The sequence below is a fragment of the Mesoplodon mirus genome (assembly GCF_964341445.2).
Source record: "Mesoplodon mirus genome assembly, chromosome: 18".
NCBI lineage: Eukaryota > Metazoa > Chordata > Mammalia > Artiodactyla > Ziphiidae > Mesoplodon > Mesoplodon mirus.
Genome location: NC_138994.1, coordinates 1303458 through 1315706, shown reverse-complemented (window position 1 = coordinate 1315706; position 12249 = coordinate 1303458). Strand labels below are relative to the sequence as shown.

General features: G+C 39.5%; 1 protein-coding gene across 2 annotated transcripts in view; it reads left to right on the top strand.

Annotated features, from left to right (window-relative positions):
• KAT7 (lysine acetyltransferase 7) overlaps positions 1-12249 on the top strand; it is a 30859-nt gene that overhangs the window by 10904 nt on the left and 7706 nt on the right. The window contains exons 5-10 of one of the 2 annotated variants that reach the window (XM_082602664.1): positions 430-512; positions 3470-3559; positions 4981-5079; positions 7726-7836; positions 9454-9645; positions 12093-12182. In XM_082602664.1, coding sequence (XP_082458790.1) covers positions 430-512; positions 3470-3559; positions 4981-5079; positions 7726-7836; positions 9454-9645; positions 12093-12182 — 665 coding nt within the window. The remainder of the gene's footprint in view (positions 1-429; positions 513-3469; positions 3560-4980; positions 5080-7725; positions 7837-9453; positions 9646-12092; positions 12183-12249) is intronic. The other variant, XM_082602665.1, reaches the window with a different exon arrangement.

Below are 12249 nucleotides of genomic sequence, written 5' to 3'. Positions count from 1 at the left end.
AGTTGCTCTGCGGCATGTGGGATCTTCCCGGACCAGGGCTCGAACCCGCGTCCTCTGCATTGGCAGGCAGATTCTTAACCACTGCGCCACCAGAGAAGCCCAACTTTATGCCTTTTAAATAAGTTTATGGGCTTAGTGACATTCTGGAATTTGAGAAATAATTATCAGAAAAGAAGGAACTATAATTTATACTGAATATATGCAAGTGTGTTCAAAGACTGCTAGATCCAACCTGTGGAAGAAAAGAATTTATTGTGGGTGCAAGTTATGACCCTGACAGCACTTACCTTTGATGGATTTAATCTGTAATCAGACAAGTATGTGATAAAGTGATACTGTAAAAAAAAAGGTAGAGGAAGGTAGAGAAAAATACGACTTTACAAGCTTAAATCTTTCATCTTGAGATTAAGTTTTTTCCTCCTTTAACAGGACACCTTACAGGAAAACACGAGAGACATTTCTCTATATCAGGATGCCCTCTCTATCATAACCTCTCAGCTGATGAATGCAAGGTAACTATATTGTCACTTATTCAACATATACTTATTGAGCGCTTACCATTTGCCAGGCACTTTGCTAAACAATGGGGATACAGTGTGAACAAAATGGGCAAGGTCCATGTTCTTACATTCTAGTGGAGGAAACATTATAAAAAACAACTGTGTTTAAAAAAAAAAACAGACAGATGAATTATTCTACATAATGAGTGTTTTGAGAGAAATTAACAATGAGATTATCTATGGAATATTTGGAACATCATCCTCTAAGTGCTTTGATATTTTCTGTTGAAAATTATCTTCAAAGATTGCTAGGGACCTTTTCCACTAAGGAATAATTTGCATAAATATGTGATCTCAATATTTATGCATTAGTTTCTCTTCTCATAAATCTATGAGGACATTTTGCTTTTTAAAAGTTTTTCAAAATTCTTTTCCTCTTTCTTTGTCTGTTTCTGTGAAATACTTTTCTTTTTGTTACTCTCAATCACACGTACTCTTGGCTAATTCTTGTCTTACATTCTTGAAAAATATAGTTCTAAATAACCTTTGGGATTTGGAATAATGGATTTAGGAGTAAAGCCTCAGATCCTATTTTGTATGTTTCTGTTTGGGTTGTTGCTACCAAGGAGGAACCAAGAAACTAACTATGGGCAAGCAGGAGTTGAAAATGTTACTCATTAAATGCATTGCTCAGGTAGTACTTGGACAGGTTACCCAATTTGGTTAGACCAAAGTATTAATTGTCGTTTTTGTGGTTGTTATTTTGCTATGAAGGCCAGGATAACAGGTTTATTCCTGTTTGGGCCAGTTTCCTCCTGAGATTCCCCAGCTAACATTAATTCTCCCTGATTCAGGAATGTGTTCTCTTATTTACAAGTAGAACACAGGAGGGAAAGTTTCATTCTGTGTGGTGTTTAGTCTTTCAGCAAAGTAGTATACTTTCAATGCTTACATAGATTTTGAGGCTGTGGATACTTACTCTTATCTTCCTTCATCCCAGATCTCTAATATAAGCAAGGCAGTTTCTTCTGCTCTCTGTAGAAGTGGTAGGTCTTCCCATTATCTTCCCATTAGTGTGAGACCAGATGAAAACAGGAACAGCTCTTCCAACATCTGCATCAGAAGCTGACAAGGCATTAGGTGCTTCTTTCTCTGAAAATAACTGTGATCTCTGGTTTTTGAGAGTTGTCCGTTACCACTTGTCTTTAAATATAACGATCTGATACTATGGATGGTTTTACATAAAAGTCTTCTTAAGGTATAACTTTTTAAATTGTTGGCTAATAGCAGTATGAACATGTTGCCTTAAGCAATTTATTTTTTACAAAAAAAGAAAATTTTCAGCGTGGGGAAGAAAATTCTGAAAAAAGGAACGCATTTCCTGAACTTTCCTCTTCTGTGCTCTTTTTCACAAGGGGAATCAGGCTCAGCATAATCCATCTTTACTACTGGACCATGTGCTTGTGAGGATCAGGAGAATTTCTGAAAGATACATATTTTTATTACATTTAGAATCCCAAATGGAAAGATTGGGCTAATTCCTCACATTTACTAAAAACCCCAGAGTTTCTAAAGTGCTTGCATGTGCAGAATTACTCTGAGTTTTCCAGTAAATGATTGCAATCAGTGATATTACCATTTTTATTCAGTCAAAAGACTGAATTCAGTGAGTTTACATTTTCACAGGGGAAGGCAAAATCAACATCTAAACTTACAGTAAGCAATTAAGAATTTCGTGTAGTGGTAATGTTGTGAGAGGTGGAAAGGTTAAACAGAGAGTGACCGTTCTGGGGGTGGCGGGGTATGGCACTGCTTTTGCTTGGGCTGTGGAGAAGGACATTTTATCTGAGTCATGGGTGACGGCAAAGAGGCAGTTAGTTGTGTCTAGGTCCTGAGTAGAAGGATGGGCAAACACAAAGGCCATGAGACAGGGATAAACGGTTGCATTTGAAGGGTGGAAAGTCGGCCAGTGTGGCTGGAACGTGATGGGAAGTGAAGAAGCAGGATCCATATCATGAAGGACCTGTAGGCCTTGGCAAAAGGAGTATGCTTTTGTTCTGACGGCCGTGGGAGGTGTTCGGGGGGCTTTAACAGAGGCGGGGTGTAATACCATAAACACTGTTTAAAAATCACAGCTTGCTGGTATGTGGAGAGTGGACTGGAGGGGGCAGGAGTTGACACAGGGTAGATAGGCTGTGTCTGCGGCTTAGGCAGTAGATGGTGGCCTGGTCTAGTGTCATTGTCAGTGGAGATGGTCAGAATTGGTTGGACTCAGGATATGTTCTGGAGGGGGGCAGCCTGATAGAGTTGCTGATGAATTCATTGTGAGGTGGGAGAGACAGAGAACAATCAAGCATGACGTTCAAGTTTTTGACCTGATCGGTTCTTTAGAAAGTGTTGCTATTTATTGCTACAGGGAAGATTTGGGGTGGAGCAGATCTGTGGGAGAGTGTCAGTCCCTCTGTTTTGACCATGCTGAGTTTTAGTGTTGATGCAGAATAGGGAGTTGGATATGAGTCCTCACTGCCCAGAAGATGAATTTGAGACTTGGAGAGCTAATGTGATTTGTCTAAGGTCATAACTACAGAGTTAAGTTTCTCTATAGACTTGAACCCAAGTGCCTAACCTTTTCTTTGTACTTCTTTACTCTGTTCTTGCACTTCCTCACACATACTGTTGCACAATGGAGAGAGTACAGAGGCTCAGAGTCATCAGACTTACTTAAAATCTTAGCTTTACCACCACCTAGCTCTAATTATTTCACTTCTCTGATTCTCGGATAATGGCTGAGAAAACAGAATGTGAAGCTTGCCTTATCTGTTTCTTATAGAGATTGTGATACTAAATGTGAAGACCCTTTGAAAGTAAAAGTACAGTGTAAATTCAAGGGATTACTATTGTATTCTTGCACTTTAAGTAAACATAGTCTTAGAGGCAGGTGGATTGATTGACGTTGTTGATGGTTGCAGGTGAGAGCACAGAGCCGGGATAAGCAGATAGAAGAAAGGATGCTGTCCCACAGGCAAGATGACAACAACAGGCATGCAACCAGGCACCAGGTACGGGCCTTGTTAAAGCTCTGGCCATTTACAGTTTGAGAGCCAAGTCTTGGATCTCCTCTGCCCTGTAATGGTCTTTAGGTATATCCATGCCTCGTTTTCTATGCTGTGTCTGGATAACCGGTCTTCGGTCATAAATTTAGAATCGTACTTTTTCCAAATAGTGAATTCTCAAGAAAAAAAACTTCTACCTCATAAAAGAAGGAATCGTGCTACCTAGAATAATAATAATAATGGTAATAATAATATTAGTATTAATAGGTAATCTTGATTATTTGAAAGATTATACTTGCTGCTCTATTTCCTTATTTGCATCCACTTTCTAACCCATTATAATTTACTTTCAGGCCCCTCTGCTCTGGTGGTATGTTTCCAATGTCACCAGTAACTTCCTTAGCATTTGACGCTTGTTGTTTATGTCACTTTTCTTCTACTTCTCTTTTCTGTTGGATTCCAAGATGGTGCTTCGCTCTAATCTTTCTGCCTCTCTGAACATTCATGCCCACTGATTACATTTAATTCCTTGTTCCCCCATGAATGCCTTTGGTCTTTCTCTTGCTATTTTTCTCTCTAGAACTCTATACTTATACCAAGAAGAGATTGTGTTTCTCCTTCAAGGCCTTGTGCAACTCTTAGCTGTTGTAGGAATTCTTCCCAAATCTTCTACCATTAATGAATTTCTTCCTCATGTATTCCTATTTGCAGTGTTCTCAGATTGTTAGTTTAGCCTTTGGCACATATTATATACACATAGCTCATCATATGGATGTCTGTTTCTGTGGTTAGATTATAAGTGGATAGCAGAGGAGGCACGGTGATGAGGGAGAAGTTTGACTTTGGAGACAGACAGATCTGGATTTGAATACGGCGATTCTGTTACTTTAGCTGTGTGGTCTTGGGCAGGTCAGCTAACCTCCCTAAACTTTATTTCCTTGAATAATACCTACCTGGCAGTGTAGTCAGCTAAATTATGCATGTAAAGTACCTGTTCCCAGTGCTTGGCAGGTAAAAGCACTCTACACTTGTCTTCATTGTCTATCTTGGGTTCTAAATCAGTTTTTAAGTTTTTATTCATTTTCGTATCAGTACTGGGAAAACTGTAAGCATTCAGTAAATGCCTATTGAATTGAAATAATCTTTTATTCCCGTTGCTTCCATCCTTAGTTGATATTCTGTTTGGATTAATTTTAAAGTATTATACATTTCCTGAGCTCGTATTAACTGACAGGGTAGTGTTCTAGGTGATGAGGGAACCCCGTTTGGAGTTTTAAAATTACCGCAGTATCCACAGGGTGCCCGTAATGCATCTGGCGTCCCACCCCCGCCCCCGCCCCCTTCTTTGGTGTATGTTACTTTCATTTAGAAACTTAATTACATAATGAGTTTTCTAGCTAACTTCTCAACTTTCTCCTTTTTTTTAGGCACCAACAGAGAGGCAGTTGCGATATAAGGAAAAGGTTGCTGAACTCAGGAAGAAAAGAAATTCTGGGCTGAGCAAAGAACAGAAAGAGAAATATATGGTGAGAAAAAGTTAAATATTTAATTACCATGAACTCTTGCTATAACATTTGATTCCTTTTGGTTACTAAGATTCTGCTTTTCACATTTGCCATTTGGTATGCTCTGTAAGTAACAGGACTCTTCTCTGGCAGTTAGAGTTCACCATATATAATTCCCCAATAAGAGTGGAACTGGGAGTCCTCGAAAAACAAAATACTGTTAGAATTTAGATGAAAAAAAATTGAATCCTTTAGTTTGTAAACCTCACTTTAGGCTTAAAGGGTTAAATTTACCCGCTCGAACAAATATCATGATGTTGGAGATGTCTGTGTAAGGAAGAGTATTCAAGCTAAACAGTAGTGCATTTCCTTTAATGGAAGAATAAAATACCTACATGATAAAAGGTATTAATTGGGTGATACATTGTATAATAGGTCTTTTTGTAGTATTTTAATTTATTTTTCTAGTTTTAAAAGTAGTGCACGTTTGTAATAAAACATATAGAACAATTAAGGCAAGTATTTCGAAATAAACACTAATCCTACTACCTAAAAATAACCACAGCTAGCATTTTGGGATAAAACTTTCTAGCTTTTTACAATGCCTTATTTACATAGTTTGGATATTACTATAAGTACAGCTTTTAATTCTGTGTTTTCATTTACCTATCTTAAGCTGATTTCCCCATTTTATTAAAAATTCTTCCAAAAATTTTTTGCACAAAATATTAATTTTTAAGTAAAGATTTATTATAAATCTCTTCATAGCGTTTACTTTGAAAATACCAACTATAGAAAAGAAAAATTAAAAAAAAAAATCACCCTCCCAGCTATAAACCACTGTTAACGTTTTGGCATCTTCTTCTGATGTGTATTTTTATTTTTTCATGGAGTTGGACTCTTTGTTTATTTAGTCATTAGAATAGATTATTAAAAGTATGGTTTGTGAATACTTAGCATGGCTTCATTAAGACGGAAATATGCCCAACTATGTATTTGCTTTTGTGGTAGCAAATTTACTACCATTTCCTACCATCTCCATTTACTCGTAAGGGTATCATTTTTAAGACAGTGTGGTAGTCATCACTGTCTTTAAAAATGATACCCTTACGAGTAAATGGAGATGGTCCAGTTTGAGATGTGTGGAGGCTGTGGGGTGAGTTTGTAGCTAAACACCTGCTCCAGACTGTGCTGGGTTTGTAGAGAGGGAAGGCTCTAGAAATGGGCTGTGGGGGGGGAAGTTGTATGCTTCCCCTCTGTCTTGTTCAGTGTTTTTATCTACAAGTTGGGTAGAGGTGTAATAATACGATAATACCATTTATTGAGTGCTTATGTGCTAGGTAGGCACTGTGGTTATGTTGCTCCCATAATCTTTGTTACAAAGATGGATGGTATTTCACCTGTTTTATAGATGGGAAACTGAGATTTAGAGAGGTAATTTTCCCAGAATCATACAGGTAGAGAGAGTGTCTGAAGTAAAAGCTCCCGAAATTTACCTTACATTTGCTTTCCACTAGTTTGGGCTAGGTTATTTGGACTGAACCTTCCTGGTAAAAATGCTGGGTAGGATTTTTTAAAGCTTTTTAAAAAACTTTATGAAACTAGAAGAAATAACTTATACTTAAAACCCAAGTATTAGATAACAGCCCAATTTTAAAAAGATACCCATCAGATGGGCCCCGATTAAGCAGAAGAAATTTTAATAGGGGTGAAGATGCTGGTGAGTGGTTTCTTCATATGATAATATATGAGCCAAGTCTGCTGAGTGCTTCCTGGGATGAGCCATCTGCTCGTCTCAACAACCATTATCTTCTGTTCTCTGGGTAGGAGGTGGAGTCTAGGACGGAGTGGGATGGGCTAGAATCAAGGGTTAAAAGCGAAGTTTCCCCTGTGGAATTTCTTTCTTGTGAAAGGATACTTGTGTAGTGACTGCCATGGTAAGATTCGTTACTTATTTAAAACTGGATTATTTCTGTGATTCTAACTTTCTATGTCTGTTGTGTCCCTTGTTCTTGCTTAATATTGAGGAAAACATTTCTCAGAGGCCAGCCTTTTTTCCAGCGCACTTGGGCTGGAGTTCTAAAGTCGGAACATGACGGTACCTTCGGTGGATCGTGTAGTGGTGGGCGCTGCAGCAGTTCAAGTGAAAGAGTTTACAGAAGACTGCTCAGTCCAACTGCCCCTTCCTACCTGCAGATTTTATTCAGTCTAAAAGCTTAGACTCGAAGGCTTAGAGATTCTAGTTTTTATTTGGTTTTGTTTTTAAATGGGGAGTATCCACCAAGGTTCCTTCCAGATCTCAGGATTCTAGGAATTGGCAGTGCCTTTGAGTTTGTTATATTTTGTTTCTTTGTATTGTCACGCACATTTTCAGAGAAAGGAATGGAAGCATAGAGTTCCAAAGAATGAAACTCGCTTTTGGAGGATTATAAGAGCATTCCCTTTCCAGGTTCACTAGGGTGGGTAGTGGGTGTCTTCTGGAATTAACCTGTCTGATAAATAGTTTATTTTGTACTCAATCCCTAGTGCCTAGTATAATGCCTAGCAAATAGTAGGCACTAAATAAATAGCTTATGGTTGTTCTTGGCCCTCTGGTTGGCATCCATTGAAATGCAATAGATTAAGTTCTTAGAAGCAGAGAGTATCATGCTCTGGTTATTTTCCTAGGAACACAGGCAGACCTATGGGAACACTCGGGAACCTCTTTTGGAAAACCTGACTAGCGAGTATGACTTGGATCTTTTCCGAAGAGCACAAGCCCGGGCTTCAGAGGATCTGGTGAGTAGTAAAACCTCCAAGCTGAGGACCACTTGTGAGGGGCACTTGGAACTGCCAAGAAAAATGATTAGCAGTCAGTTTGATGGGGATTAGATATACCTTGCTGGTTGACTCTTTCCCCTTCCCCCAGCCATCCTAATTTGAGACTTTCTTCCTTCCCATTCATATTTAAAATTAAATACCCCTCCTCCCTTCCCTTGTCCCTTAAAGTTTTTCCTCCCCACCTCAACTCCTGGAAGGACCTGTTTTGTGGAGGTGGTTAGCTGGGTAAAACAACAGGTATCCCTTTGTGCCAGGTGGGTCATTTGCAATTCCGAGAACCTCTAGACTGGGAGATAACCCCTCTCTGTTGTCCTCTTAACCAAAACAGGAACTCCCCTTTGCAGGGTTGCCTCAGCCCTTCATTACAGCTATAAAAGAATAAAAAGAACGGTGAAGAGGAATAATGGATACAGTTGTCAGATATTTTAGAATTGTTCTTTGACACAGCCTAGTTTCATGTATCAAGATGGTTTCCTCTTCTGATTTTTATTTATAGTTACCATTTAGTTTTGAATCCCTAGGCAGAATTTTCAACAATTTCGCTTTAAGAAGATTGTGATTGAGGGGTCTTCCCTGGTGGTCCAGTGGTTAAGACTCTGTGCTTCCACTGCAGGGGGCATGGGTTTGATCCCTGGTCTGGGAACTAAGATCCTGCATGATGCACGGTGCGGCCAAAAAAAAGAATTGTGATTGAGTTTACCGCGGATTTAATGAATTGAATGTCTTCAAGGAAATTTAGCTTGTAAAGTGAATTTCATCTTCCTCTTTAAAAAAATTATATTGAATACTTTATTTAAAAATTCTCGAATAGACTTGTTGAAAGTTTTGTGGGAGGCAGGGTTTGATAGCTGCCCTTGGCTAGGCTGGGTTGCTGCTGCTGGTTTTCTCTATCCTACCCTGGAACAGAGGATTTCCTAGGCCAGCTTTTCACAACTCTTTACCTGGTTATTCAAAATTATTTCTGTAGCCAACTCATAGCCGCTGAGTGGGGACAGCCATCCAAAAATACCTTCTACTTTCTAGCTTTAGATTCCAGAATTAAAGCATCATCCCTCTTTCAAAAATATTTTTTAAAGGACCTCAGTTGAGAGGATGGCTGCCATGGGTGTATGTCATGCAGATCCTCGCAGCTTTATAAAAGCTGCAGATATGTAAAGCACATTCTAAAGAATCTTTTGTTCAGTTTTAGAATGTTTCGTAAAGGTGTAGGGAGTATTTGTGATAGATTGCCTTTTATAATTCAGTTTGGTTCTGGCTGGTAAAAATAAAATTTTACCAAGGACTTGTTCTGATGTTCAGGAGATGAGGCCCAAAGTGTGGTAGGGAGCAGAGAAAAGCCACTATTGAGATCTGTGCTCTGGGCAGTGCAGATAGTAAGTACATTTTCTGTAAGCTTCCTGGCTCTGGTTATCTATGCTCCTGTAGTTCTCTTCACTGCAAGTTTCTCTTGAGATAGAAGCCAAATCTGATTTTTTTTTTTTCTCATAGCCTAGCATGGTGGCGTGCACACAGCTTAACAACAACAGAAATGATCAATTCTAATCCTCCTTTGACTTAATCTCTTGTCGACAATAGGAGAAGTTAAGGCTGCAAGGCCAAATCACAGAGGGGAGCAACATGATTAAAACAATTGCTTTTGGTCGCTATGAGCTTGATACGTGGTACCATTCTCCCTATCCTGAGGAATATGCACGACTGGGACGTCTTTACATGTGTGAATTCTGTTTAAAATACATGAAGAGCCAAACAATACTCCGCCGACACATGGTACGTTGTTTGGGGGTCCATGACCGTGGTGGTGATAAGCTATGGGATCTCTAGATTTAGACATCTATCTAAGCACCTCTAAGTGGTCCACAGAAACGGGAGGAAGGCACAGGAAATTGAAAGCCACATTTCAGAGTCGGGATATACAGCCTGTGGCAAGCCTGGGTGGCCCTTAACCACATCCTGTCATACTCATCTCCCTGTCTTTTTTCTTGCTGCCTGCTCTTGTCTGTTTCTCCCTTGGGATGTGAATTACCTCTGCCCACAGTTTTTCTGTGTCTCAACTAGATGAAAATAAATGGACTTCATTAGATAGACCTTCATTAGACAGAGATGGGACGTGACTCACCTTTTGTGTCCCTAGCAGCTAGCATGGGCAGTTAATGCCCCATAAATGTGTGTTAAATGAACACTTGCTTAAGAAAGACAAATTACGAAATTAACAGAATGGGTCCTTAGGTCAGCGTCTCCCTTGAGTTGCTTAGTGTCTTCTGGTTTCTGAACGGGCTTATTCCTGTGAAAATAGGAATAAACACTTGAATCTGATTTTATTGTTGACAGATGTGCTCACTAGGTATTCTGCCGTTTTAAGCCATTTTTCTTTCCCTAGGTATGGAATGAAAAGTTTTGTCTTAAAGGGAATTTCTGCCATGGAGCAGGGATGGGGAAGGGTCGGGGGTGGAGATTAGTCTGTCAGGCGGGGAAACCTATCTTTTTTCTTATTTCCATAGTCACAACGTAATTGTGGCTCTAAGGCCTTTTAGGGTGTCTCTTTTCCCTTCCCCTTCTGTCTTTATTTCCCAGGATTTCCACATGCTGAGAATCTATAACCCAGACTTCCTATGATTTCTGTCATAACACTCTTCTCCCCAGTTTGGTGATAACTGCTTTTTTGTGTTCCCAACTCTAGAGTACATAGTGGCCCAGAACTGCCACTGCTAATTAAGCCCTCTAGACTCCAGCCCACTAGGCTCCCACTAGACTGGGTGGGGAAGGATGTGGGGAGGGGGGAGGGGGGAGGGGGAGGGAGGGCAGGTGGGTGAGTGAGTGAGGACTGGACTCCATGGTTGAAGTCCATGGAGATAACCTAATTTAGGGTTTGCTATGTGAAAGACTGGTATTTTTATTGATATGAACTGCTTACTATTTATGCCCTTTTTCTTTTTGTTTCTGTTTATTTAGTGGCACTAACCAATGAAGTAGCAAAAAGGCAAGAAATAGTAGTAGGGGGAGGAAACAAAGGGACTAGATAAATCTGAGGATCAGGTAAACATTCTGAATATTTGAGGTTCTCTACTGTATTATATGAGTTACAAAAACTGAATTTCATGAAATAAAAACCTATTTTAATTCACACCTCTGAAGATTCCTATTGCTTTAGGCATAATCACAGAAATGGGCTTTCTTTGGCCATTTGGCCAACAGTTTGGCTTCTGTTTCTGAACAGATAATTGTTGTTCGTTTGCTTATTGTTGGGAAAAGCCAGCATGAGTAAAGGGGTGGAGATAGGAACAAACTACAGGTGGAGCTTTCTTGAAACAAGACCAGTTACTGCGTATGTGGCCTTACATGTGACAAATCGAGGCATGATTCTTGAGTTGACCAAAAGAGTCACAATAAAATTTAATAAAAAATATTCCATATACATATGCCTTTTAAATGATATTTTTAAAAGTATTTTTACATAAAACCTTTAAAAAATTCACCCATTTACAGCAGTGGCTTCCCGGCTGCATTAAATCTATTAGCAATTGAGGGTGAGGAAAGGAGAACCTTGTGCCCCCTTGTGGCCAAGTCAGCGTCCGTTGTCCTGTCTTCCTCCCTCCTCCGCTCCCCCTGCTTCCTGCTGCTCAACCAGGCTTCCTTGCCTTTTTTTTTTTTTTTTTTTTTTTTAAAAGCCACAGAAGGACATGCTCCTATTTCATTATAGTATAACAAACGGAACACTTGGAGAGGGGGGCATGGTTTTTATCACTGGGTCTGTTTTCTAATCTGAAAAAAAGACCATAATGGTTTAGGTGGTAATGAGAAGTTTCTGGTAAAGGTGAGAGTACCTTTACTTAGCAACTCTCAGCTGCTGGAAATAAGCTGCTTAAGAATTTCCTGTTGGCACAAGGCATTTTATAATAAGCTAGGGGTATTTTTTTTTTTAATTTATCTTGCTTTTACGTGGTTAGATGATTTTAATCTCCTGGGTTGGAACAGTGCCAGAATATAATCCAGAAAACCTGTTCCAAACTGCTATAAAAATACCACAAATATATTGCAGTGACTTGAGAAGCCTTTATTTGTTTCACTAAAAAGAAAATCTGTTTTGCTGTATGTTCTCAGGTTTGTCCAGCTGTCCATCTCAGCTAACAAATTTGACCTGTGATTCCTTTTCCTTTTTGGGCAGCAGTCTTACTGGGAAGGTTTGTTTCTCTGATGTGAATTCCATTCTCTTGCAGGCTAAGTGTGTGTGGAAACACCCACCCGGAGATGAGATATATCGCAAAGGTTCAATCTCTGTGTTTGAAGTGGATGGCAAGAAAAACAAGGTAAAAAGTGCTGACATCAGAAAAGGGGGTGAAAGTATTGTACGTTCACAGGTTTCAGAAATTTGTT